This window comes from Nymphalis io, chromosome 16 (genome assembly GCF_905147045.1).
Source record: "Nymphalis io chromosome 16, ilAglIoxx1.1, whole genome shotgun sequence".
Lineage (NCBI taxonomy): Eukaryota > Metazoa > Arthropoda > Insecta > Lepidoptera > Nymphalidae > Nymphalis > Nymphalis io.
In genome coordinates, this window is record NC_065903.1 from 10428138 (window position 1) to 10441479 (window position 13342).

General features: G+C 32.0%; 1 protein-coding gene across 1 annotated transcript in view; it reads right to left on the bottom strand.

Moving 5' to 3' along the window:
* LOC126774295 (uncharacterized) overlaps positions 1 to 13342 on the bottom strand; it is a 148426-nt gene that overhangs the window by 71974 nt on the left and 63110 nt on the right. Inside the window, exon 6 of the mRNA XM_050495749.1 lies at positions 8002 to 8131. Coding sequence (XP_050351706.1) covers positions 8002 to 8131 — 130 coding nt within the window. The remainder of the gene's footprint in view (positions 1 to 8001; positions 8132 to 13342) is intronic.

Below are 13342 nucleotides of genomic sequence, written 5' to 3' on the forward strand. Positions count from 1 at the left end.
TTTTTCTATTAGAGCGACCAGGGGTTTAAGCCCTGGACCTCGGTATTACATAAAAAACAAAGTCATCAATCAATCTCATCCTATTATATAATCGAATGTTTACTAGTCTCTGAATCGACAACAAAACTCCTTACAAATCATATACACAGATTCTGATCTACAAGTCGTATTTTAAAAACACATGTAATTCAGCAAGTTTTACTTAGATTTTAACTTGAGTTTTTTTTTAGAATTTTACGTAGAGCTTTTTGCAAAGTCGTCTGAGTAGATACCACCCACGATGCGATGTAAGCGATAAATCAATTAAATCAATGTCTGTGGGCGTTGTTGACCACTTACCATCAGGTGGCCCATATGCTCGTCCGCCTACCTATTCAATAAAAAAAGCATATATGACATAAAAATGGTCTTTACATATTTAGTCTATAACAAATAACTAGCTTCTGGGATATTTACGATTTGACCCCTCGATACCGCGGATGACTGACTCCGGGTCAAGAGCGATTTACCACTATTCCACGAGATTTATTTACAGTCCACTTAAATGGAACTAGTATAAAGTGCAAACTGTTTATTATTTACATTCTATTCTTACACTGAATTGTTGGATAAACCATACAAGGAGACAATAATCTAAAAACCAAGAATAATAGTCACCAAGTCATATAATGCGTTTCCGTTATTAAGATTACAACAGCATATTATTATACTGAGTTTTAAATATATCAATATTATAACCTTCAATAGTCTTTATTGAACATTACATTTAAAACAATTTTAAATGTAATGTACAATAAAGACTATTGAAGTGTACATAGCTTGGAATTATTGTATAGTATATATAGGAGTTTGACTTATACTCAAACCTTTAGAAATGAGATAAAAGATACGGGTTACCAAAATAATAACATACTTTATTATTAAATGAATAAATAATAATCACGATGCTCTTGATAATATTTCAATAAATTATGTTGAATATTATGCGAACGATTGTTATTATTGGTATAACTAGTAACCAAATATCGATTGATAGAAGTTCATACAAAATTCAGCGAGTTTATATGTGTTATCGAAAGCAAGTTTATAAGTTGCTGATATTACTTTAACTATTTAATTTAAAACAAAAAATATATTTTTAATTATATAATTGGCTTGATTTATACTCTACGAACGACATGATTATATATATTCATTAAATTAATGAATTTCCCACGATTATTATAAATAGAATTTAATAATTATTGTATCTACATTTAAAATCGTAAAATTAAAATATATACGAATTCTTAAAAGGAAAAGTTAATCATCAAACGATTTTAAAATTGATACATCGAATAACATTTAACAAAGAAATGTCAAAGATTAAGTATTACATATAAGAAGTATAGTAGCGTCAGTCTTTACATTTTTTTTTTCTTTTTTAAATTAAAAGAGGTTTTGTCACACAGTGACTAGTAAGGTCATCTTTACATTTAATATTTAACAAGAACATGAAACTCTCACGGCAATACTCTAAATTTAAAACAGCTGAAATTGCAAAGCGCAGCTACTTATGTGACAATATTATATACTGAAACCTTCTCCGAAAAGCGCTTCTGATGTAATTTTTATGTATATTCGTTTATTGGGTCTTTAGTTAATCATTAGAAAAAAACGCTAAACAACGGAACAGTTTTATGAATATATACTAATCAGGTATTATGCGAGTAAAAGCATCAAATAAGTTGATTTTTTCTATTAACATAATCTCGATAAATCAGTGCAATTATGTACAGAAACATTTCACTCATTGGACCAAAATCAAAACTTCACAGAGCTAAAATTGAACTTCAAACTCATCGACATTTTGAATGCCATCAATATACCGAAAAACTTTTATAGAGCAAGTGCAATTTTTAAGGAACCTTTGTTCGTGAAAATTTCCAAATGATGTAAGTGAATTTATAAAAAAATTACATCGAGATTGTGTTGAGGTATCCCAGCTAAAATAAAACTGGTAGCAGCTGGTGATGGTGTGCATAAATTATACTTGTATTTCATTTCGTATTTTAAGGTGGAGAAAACTAACGCGACTCAGATAAGATTCTGCCGCTCCTTTATCTCAAAATCTATTCCTTAGAAACTTACGGCCACTGGGACAACGTTGGAACATTTACAGGCTGTCACCAAAATATTATGCCTAGCAGTTATCGCATATCAGATTAATCTCATGGGTAAAATATTATGCCTGGTGGTATGTACAAAGATCTTTCCAACAATTAAACAAAGTTTTTGCCAAGTAGTCTGCACTTTTGTTGCGATATATATCCGTGTTTATATACTTTGTCGCCATTTGCTCTATGATTTTAAAATTTAAGTGGCACACGAACACATTAACACAATCTTAGTCGAATTTATGAGTAAAAGTTGATACATAATATTTTAACTTTATAATTATTTTATACAAATTTTATAATCAGTATTAATATAGAAAAATGTACTTGTAAATAAATTAAATAGCAAAAAGTACATAATGTAATTAAAAATATAATAAAATATATATTATATACTAAATCTTAATAGCTCTCCATTAAGAACTTAAATACAAGCTTATTATATAGTTCTTAAGTCAGATTAATATTTAATCACAGTTATTTACTGCTTATATGCATATAATTATACCGTTGTAATTTAAATTTTTAATTACGAGTATCTTGATCGTTTATTGTAAAGTATAATTAAAATACTATATTTGTTATGAAACGAATTTTCATGTCGTAAATAATACAGGCATTTCATAGTGTAGCATTGTTTTATTTTTAAATTTTATTATTCAAAACTATATGAACATATATCAAACCATTGTTAATATATATCACGGTACAATCTACACATTTTTTATTTGTGTTATTTTTTGCCATTTTTAACAGTTCCCACCTAAGTATGTTTATTTAATACTTAGTACATCAACAATGAACAAACCGTCATACGAAATATAATATTAACTGTATTAATATTCTATTATTATATAAGTCTGACATAATTAAATATAAAATAGTAACATATTATATGAAGAATGTACTTATGTCAAACGAATAAATTTATAAACCGAAATTTACAAAGCATACATTTTAGCTGTTATATATATATACATAATAAATGAGCATTTATTATTAACAAAAGTCTATCTATCAAAGTATGTGTGAAAATTTCGTATAACCACAGCTTCGTTATCAATACTGCACTTGAAAGATATTTCTGGAATAAGCTAATAGTAAACAACTCGAGAACACGTCGCCAAGCAGACTCGTTTAGATAATACACGTAGCTCATAAAAATGACGTGCGATGGAAAGTATTCAAATACATACAGTCTTCTTATGAAGATGCTATTACATATAAATTATTAAAAAGAAAGTTACAGCTTACAAATCATAACAATAAACCAACATTATATTTTTTAATCCAGTGGTGATTTTTAAAAGAAGATTACGGGTTCATATCCGGAGCAAACATAATTGAATTTCCATATACTTTATTTGCGTTTATAATTCATCGCATTTAAAAATGAAAATATTAATATTAAAGCGCATGGTAGCAGCGTGGTGACTGCAAATGCAAGTAACAGCCTATGAATGTACCACTGACGGACGATGGCCTAATCTCGTCTTGAAGAGAATGGTTACATATTCCACCGAGCCCCAAGCGGGGTTAGTTAAACAAATGAGGTAGAATCACATACAACCCATGTGTTCCAGCCACTGGGCCATTTCAGTTGTTTTTATTAATTATATTTTTTGCTTGAAATCTTAATGTGTTTAATACTTATTATAATATTTTATTTTATTATTTTACTTTTTTTTTATTACTTTACATAATTGCTCCAGCTACAGTAATAAAGTTTTTTTCGTTCAAAGAATTGGATAAAAGTAAATTCAATAAAATATTAAAACCGTATTTTTAGACGAGGCCAATGGGTTATCGAAGTAATAAAATCTAAGAATATTTAGTTCAAGTATGACGACCTAAACGTAAAATCCATCACACCCACAGATAATAAAATTTTCTCAAAACCTAAATTACTTTATCTGTTCCTATTTAAAAAATAGTTCTATTTATCCTGAGTTGTGTGCGAAGATCATCTCATTTTTGTAGGACTGGTTCTGGTTCAACATGGTATTGTTAATTCATTTTGAACAATCTCCTGGTTCGTCATGGAATCTTGGTAATCCTTATATCTAATATTTAGTTAAGCAAACGGAAAAAAATCACTGAGGCAACCGTGTGCTAAAATTGTACTAACAATAATTCATCTCAGACTCAAGCAGCAAATTTTATTTCGACAATTTTGTTCACATTTTAGACTCCTTTCGAACTATTATCAATGTATATTAGTAGGGATATATAGTAAACGCCTCACCTCACTACCAAAATACACCAAACATCACCAATCTGTATTGTTGGGTTCCTATTGGAAAAGTGAGTGAGCCAGTATAGTTACGAACATCTTAGATACTTGACAAAATGGTCATATATGTATGGTATGGTAATGGTAAGGAGCTCTTTAAATACTTCCATTCCCAGTATCTATGGGAACAAAGATCGCCCGTCGGCTCGACAGCCACCCACCCTTACTTAAATAAAAAAATGTATACAAATTAATTAGCACTTACATCCTTCAGAACTTAGATAAACTTAGTCACAACTTAACATAATCTAGACCAGCCTCGGACGGCCGCGGACTCAAGTTCTAGGTTAATATTCTATATTTATTCCCGTCGGGTCGTCGACCCACAGCCGGTCTTTCTGAGACAGATCGAGTCATTTTATGCGAATAAATCTACTATTATTTTATTTTTTAATTAATTTATTCTTAAAACACTAGCGATAAAGCTGAGTTTCGCCATTTCCCGTGGATCTGACAATAAGTTTACGTCTATATTAATATACTAGCTGACCCGTACCCACTTCGTTGGGCGGTAAACATTTTTACTTGTGATGAAATTATGATTGTGGTTCGGTTAGTGCTGAGTGCTATGATTTATTTCCCGAGTGCCAAAAGTCGTGTTGGCCCAACATTTATTTTAAATATTTATATTATTTTAAATTGTCTCTTAAACTATACAAACAAAAACATACTGTATAAAAAGAATTTTATCTAAATAAAATTTCCTTGGTGATAAAGCAATTTATTTATAAATAAATTGACGTTTTTTATATGAAAAAAACCGTCTAATAGAAATATCATTCAATAGATCAGACGGTCGCGGTTCCATTCCTATGTCGTATTATCTCTTTAACTATTTTTCTAAATAATATGCAGTAAAAGGGAAAAGTCTTTTGTTTTAAACACTTGAGACGATAAGTTTACTTATTTTGATAAGAATTTAAAATTGTTTTTAATATGACCAATAAACATGACCTAACGATTTAAATTATTTTTTTAATATAAAAAACCATTTTTTGTGACGTAAATATAATAGTTAGATATATGCTGTCGTTGACGTTTTTATAGGCATTATCAAGTTCTACAACGTTTCTCTAGAATTCAATTATATATCTCTCATCGTTAAGGCAGCGTTCGTAAGAAACGTTTTCGTTCAACCGTCTTTTCTCCGATTTACTTTGCAAATCCGACTACCACGAAAGTCGTCTAATTTTTCGGGTTAATATATAGCCTATGACACTCAAAAATAGTGTGGCTTTTTAGCGGTAAAAGAATTTTCAAAATCGGTTCAATGGATCAAGAGATTATCCCCTACAACCTCACAAACTTTACCTCTTTATAATATTAGTATAGAAGTATAGACTAAAAAAAACATTATTTGTACAAAAAAGGTTATAATATTTGTAGTCATTACGAGAAATAGGAACACATATAGAATACAAAAAATAAAGATAAATGTTATATACGCAAGTATTCATAAAATTACCTTTTTTATTAACAATATATTACTCATAAATTATAAAGATATAGGAGCATCAATTAAAATGATTAAGGCATGCGTGATTAATATTTTCTGTTTATAAAAACATATATATAATGAGGTTAATTTAGGTAGATTTTAGCAAAAAAATTACATCCAATTTTATATTAAAAATATAATTAGGTATGGTAAATGTTTATTCACACAGTTTATGTCTTCCCCTGTAATTAAAAAAATAAATTCGTGTAAAATGAAAATATTTAATTTTAATGTACCTAACAAGCGAACTCGTAATGCATATTCGAATCTATTATACGTACCTTTATCCAATACGCGTTACGCTGCAAACTACACTATCACGCGTTTTCTCACTATATAATAAAAAATACTCACACATTGATATATTCTATCGGTCAATTAAATCATTTGAAAAAGATATTCTTAGAGCTCAAAACTCAATTTAACCAATCACACTCATACAAACACACGTACACTCAAATACTTACACACACACACACACACACACACACACACACACACACACACAAATCACCCACAACATAGTCAGTGTCGCCTAATCGAATTGTACTGGGTTTTTTTAACTCATTATTATTTTGTTACATTTACATTTTATTTGTCAAAACTGTGTGTTGCTACTTCTGTTAACTGTTATTAGGTTTGTATAATTCGATGGAAAACAGTAATTGGCTCTATTGTCTGTATATCGTTTTTTTAATGTCAACATATTTTGTATCGTGCTGTTGTTTTCCTCAAATAAATAATAAATAAATGAGTGCATTTAATTTGTATATAAAACTTGATTTTATTAATAGAATTATTCTATATATAATTTCGATTATTTATAAGACTATAAATTATATATATCCTACGAATTTCATTATAGTTTTTATTCGTTTCATTTTAGTTAGCACTATTTTATTTAATACGTATTCTATATTATTTCACCTGAATCTCTTCATTTTATTTAAGACACTTCTTAAACTGGATAAGTCTTAATCACGGACTTGACGTACCCCTTCAAAATATAGTATAGTGCTGTCTCTTTCAAAGCCCATAAAAAAGAAAAAATAAGATAAAAATATATGTACATAAACGTATTTACTTTGGATATAAAAACCAGCCTCGTTGCTACACTAACGCGAGTTAGACATATATTCCGATTGATGAGAAACCCATTTCACAATGCGAATGATTTATATAGGATATAAAACGATGTTTATCTTTTTCTTATACTCATGCAAACACATTAGCTAAATAGATTTTGTTAAAGTCATCATAAACATAAATATAATCATAAAAAACTTGTTATTATTCGAAAATATTTTAATAAAACCATTCTCTTTGGAATAAAAATACACTATTTTAAGCTGAGTGATCGAAGCAAAAGATAATGTAAGCAAACAAAATATGTACTAATAAAATAAAGACGTACTCCTATACGGTAGGCAGACAAGTGATCATATCAACTCTTCAACATACCTATACCTACGACTTTTTTTGTATAGAATAGGAAGGCGGACGAGCGTTTAGGCCACCTGATGGTAAGTCGTCACCAACGCCCTTAGACATTGGCATTGTAAGAAATGTTAACCATCGCTTACATTACCAATGCGCCACCAACCTTGGGAACTAAGATGTTATGTCCCTTGTGCCTGTAATTACACTGGCTCACTCACCCTTCAAACCGGAACACAACAATACCGAGTACTGCTGTTTTGCGGTAGAATATCTGATGGGTGGGTGGTACCTACCCAGACGAGCTTGCACAAAGCTCTACCACCAGTAAATTGTTAATGTGAAATGTGAAACATTTATATTCTGTTTGACTTAAATAGTTAATATACAGATAAATGGACTCGAATACATTAGGGAGCAGTCACCTGAAGTCGTGGATTTTAAGTTGCAGTTTCTAATTCCATATACCAACGCATTTTCATACCATTGATTTACTAAACGTTTACAAGGCGTAATGAACCTTGTCTCGCATAGACAGAATAACTGGCAAGTTATAACCAGATATTACAAGTTAAAACCAACGCAATAAAAAAATAGTATAATAAGTACACGCTTACCCTTGTGCAGAACGTACAGCCACAGCCGGATATAATCGTGATCTTGTCTGGGGTCGCATCCTCCAAGCACAACTTGCAGTTAATAGGAGCGGCCGGAACGAAACCTCCACCAGCGCCATCCAGGGAATACCTAATAATACGAAAAAAATATATTATTAATCATAGCATTATACCTTATGATGGTACTTTGTTTTGTGGATTACCTACATATTATCATTATTTGTGATAATATCTGTGGAGTGTGGAATTCGATCGGACCGTAACTTATATACGTATACAAACTATTTTTATTTAAATACAATAATAATAATAAATAAATATTGTCTATATTGTTTGAAGATTAACCGCATGAGATATCATAATCGTATTGATTAGGTAACGCTTCAAATGTGTTATCACTTCTCTTAACTTAAATGTTTTATGGTTAAAAATCATGAAATTCGATTATATTAATAAAGTTTTTTTTTTTCAGAACGGCCTTTATTATATATATTCCGCAAAGGAATAACGCGTTGGATGATTCAAAAAGCCATAACAATCTTATATACTTACACGACCTTCGTATATATATAACGTAGCTCGGTAAAGCGGAAACCCTTGGATGAATTATAATCACAACGTAAACTATTTATCCTCGAGGATAAAGACAATTTAATATCACAATATCTATAAAACTGGATTTATATAATAAAAGGCCATTTTCTAAATTTCTAAGTAGATTGTTTTTACGAAATAATCTATAAAAAAATAACGTTTTTTTAAATAAATAAGCAATAAAACTTTACTTAGCGTTTAAAATCACGACCATGATAAAATTACATGAACGAATATATTATTGAACATGTAAGACTTTTCGAGATCGAATTAAATGTTCTAAAACAAATAAATTATGATGTATTGGCATCATAACCAAGGCGCACTTTTTCAGATCAATCGGTTGCGTGGAACTCGTTATAAAAATCAATTGCTATTTAACCCTAGTTAAAAAAAAAAAACAGGCAGTCATAGGGACTGCCAATAGAAGTGAAAACTTGAAACGGTTAAATATATTTATCTAATTTACACATCTAGAGGCACTCCAAGTAATTATTCTACCCCCTTTTTATTAATTAAAATACACAGTATGTTACAAACTCAAAGTAAAGAAGTTTTTACTTCAAATAATTTAAAAGTTAAATAAAACGCCTGAAGTAAAATCAGCAAATGCGCCAACAACAAAAACAATCGCTTGAGAATAGAAATTTACTTTATGCTAGGTTTTTTTTTTTTTTATAGAATAGGAAGGTGGACGAGCATATGGGCCAACTGATGGTAAGTGGTCACCAAACGCCCTTAGACATTGGCATTGTAAGAAATGTCAACCATCGCTTATAGCCAATGCGCCACCAACCTTGGGAACTAACATTTTATGTCCCTTGTGCCTGTAATTACACTGGCTCACTCACCCTTCAAACCGGAACACAACAATATCAAGTATTGCTGTTTTGCGGTAGAATATCTGATGAGTGGGTGGTACCTACCCAGACGAGCTTGCACAAAGCCCTACCACCAGTGAAAATCAAGCTTTTTTTTTTTTATATTCGCCGGGAGGGCAAATGACTCTACTCCACCTGATGGTAAGTGGTAGTAGAGTCCAAACGCGACGACGGCCAGTACAGACGGGAAAAACGTTCTGCACTAGCCGCCTTCACCTTGCCGGCCCGCAAGATGCCTCTTCACGCCTCGTTTGAAGGAACCCGGGTTGTAAGAGAAGGGGAACACGTGAGCTGGTAAGAAATTCCATTTTTTGGAAGTGCGACAAAGAAAGGAGTTGCCAAATTTCTTTGTTCGCGATGGAATTGATGTCACAGTTAGGCGGTGACATCGAGAACCAGCTCGCGTGGACTTAAGAAGGAAGGGGGAAGCAGGAATTAGAGAGAATAATTCCTCAGAGCACTCGCCGTGATACAGTCGATAGAAAGCGCTCAGTGCTGCTATCTCACGACGCAATTGTAAAGAAAGGTTCAAGGGTGTTTGTGACCTTTACGTCGCCAATAATGCGTACGGCACGTCGTTGCAACCGGTCCAAGGCCTCAAGTAGGTACTTAGCGGAGCCATCCCAAAGGTGCGAGCAATATTCCACGCAAGACCGTACCTGTTATTTGTACAGCAGGCACAGTTGTTGTGGCGTGAAAAAGCGCCGCACCTTGTTCAGAACTCCGAGTTTCCGTGAAGCTGTTTTTATAACAGCCTCGATGTAATCCCTTGGACTAAGGTCGCAGCGAACGTCAATCCCCAGCATGGCGATTTTGCTTTGCATCACTAGCGGAGTACCACAGAGGGAGGGAAGGCTAATCGTTAAACCAAACTTAGCTCATTATTCACTATTATCAAACTTACTTCGTAATCCTGGCAGGATTGCGAAGTACAATTAGCTGGCATCCATTCTCAACTTGGAAGCGCACAAAGCCGTTAAAATCTTAATTAAGAATACCTTGGCGTCATTCGCTGGTTCATTCACAGTCATTCAATTGTTTACTTGTTCGTTCACGTATTATTTTAGTGTAGAGAGTGGCGTCAGAGATATCTCGGCTTTTGAAGCATATTCTCCGAAGTTAAAAATACCAAAACGGCGAAGTATTATTAGATACGGTTGCTCAGTACGCAGGAGACGTACATACCTCATCCGAAAGTACGATATTACGTGAGCGATCTATTATATATATACCATTAGTTTAGCTGCTATATCTTAACAGATAGATGTAAATATTTCCTCAAACCGTTTACTTTTCCCTAAGGCAAATAAATTATAAGTCAAACATTTCAAATATAAGATATTACAGGTTATAAAAAACTGGATTGTTTTAGAGAAAATTCTAGAGATTGTTGAAGTTGAGCGATTATTATTTTTTATCTTAATTATTTTATCAACCGCACCTTCGGACGTGCTAGCTTTATCTTAATTTAAATTTATACAAAAAAAGAGCTTAATTTTAGAATTTCATTTAAATCATCATCATGAAGTTATGACAGTAGTACACGGTCACGGTGTTTTCTGATGTCAAGCAAAGAACATTATGCAGAGCAGTTTAAATACATACATAGGAAAAGTCATTAAGTTTTTCTATTTCATGTTTTACTCATTATCAAATGATAATATTCATCATGCTAAGCGATATCATAAAAAAGACATAGGCATTTCTTAGATTGTTTGTTATAATATATGATACTCTGATAATGAAGTTCTATTAAACCAATTACAAGTATACTCTGCGACCATTAGAGCAAAAGTCATTAGAAGAGATTACAGCAAAAATGTGCTAAAGTCATCACCTTTCGATCCGGAACAAAATTTAATATTGTAAGCGTTAAATTCAATGTAAAAACTGCGATCTAAAAGTATACTAAGTTCGGAAAGAAACTCACCGTTTTATTTTGTCAAACATAAAAAATATATTTCAATTCTGCATAGGCTTGAGGCGATCGTTTTATTTCTAAGGTGTGATTACCTTCTACGAACTCACTGTTTTGTATAATAACCTTTCGCACGCAAACGTTATTTTGCATTTTTTTTTATTTAATAAAAGAGGCCGTTCGCATTTTGGAATCCAGTAAAGAAACCGTACTGTTGCGTCACAAAAGAGTTAAAAGCCAAAAGCCTCTGTATTCGAACAACATACATAAGTGATAATTTTGTGCTTATTCCTTGTATTACATACATATACTTAAAATATGAGATAGCGGAAGTTCCGTCATAACAAAGGCGATATTGTACTTTGTTCGCAGTGATGTTAGATGATAATGATGATGATGGACGATTTCAGCCATGGCAACCATTCAAGGGAGTACAAGGACATATTATGTACACAAGTTTCAGCCCAAACACAGGTGCACTCCCAATTATCTTCTTATAATCTGTTGGCATGACAAATCAACACGACCGGAAATCGTTCAAGCGCAGAAACAATGGCTTTACTTGCTATTCAGGGCACGAGATAGTTATGACTGCTAACTTACAGAATTCGCGCAGCTATTGAAAATTTCTCGAATGAAAAATCCAATATATTTTTATTGACCTGATCCGGATTTTGACCCAAAGACTCAGGATCCGCAGCTATATAAGGTTGATACTTAACCGCCGGCAGCCAGCTGTGACCTTTACAATGTCACTGACCCACATAAGTATTCCAATAAATATTCATGAGAGAAATTTTTAAAATTTTCCTATACTTACTCTATTTACAAATAAGGTTATAAGGTTAAGATAACAAATAACAAAAGTCAACGAACTATAACAATAGCACATAGTAATATTGGACAAAAGTAAGACTAACGAGGTCAATATTTTAAAATATTTTACATTTTATATTATTGTATTATTATTTATTTTTACATTTTATATTGGCTGGTGAAATTTTTTTTCTATATTTATTTATTTTTATAGAATTATAGCGGATAGGCAAACGGTCAAATACGTCACCCGATGGTAAATGATCACCACCGCACAAAGACATAAGAAATATTAACCATTCCGTAGTTCACCGATGCGCTACCAACCTTGGGAATTATGGTATGTACTTTGTACTCGTTACACTGGCGAACTCGAACATTTTTTTTTCACTCCAATTTCCTAATATTTTTTTAATTGACAAAACTATAGCTTGTCAATATATTTACCAAAATAAAAATTATATAGATTTTGCTCTGCATGTATAACTATACTGCATGTCTATTTTGATTCTTTTACGTAAATTAGTCGTAAATATCCGTGTACTTTTTATGTCTTTATGCATGTGTATCCTGGTGTTTTATGAATATATATTAAATTATATCGGCTTATTTAAAATCCTTCTAAAATAATGAAAATACATGACTGCATTCAGTTACAACCAGTAAATGCCCTACTGCCTGTAATATTTCTTAATACGCTAATAAAACCCATTATCTTCTGTTAAGGAGAAAGCTTTGGAACTAATTCCACCACGCTACTAAAGTGTGGTTAAGCCGAACCATTTTAATGGAAAAACATGAGAGAGAATTTCATCCGACACATGTAGACTTCTCTAAATTAAAATAAGCACATAAAACTTATTATAATAATAATAATATCCTGGGACATTTTTCGCACACGGCCATCTGATCCCAAATTAAGCTTGTACAAAGCTTGTGCTATGGAAACCAGACAACTGATATACTACATATACTACTTTTCTTTTGTAAATACATACTTATATAGATATTTACACCCAGACTAAGGACAAACAGACATGTTCATGCACACAAATGTCTGTCCTGGGTGGGAATCGAACCCACAACCTTCGGCGTGAAAGGCAAGTGTTCTACCAACCACGCCAACCGGTTC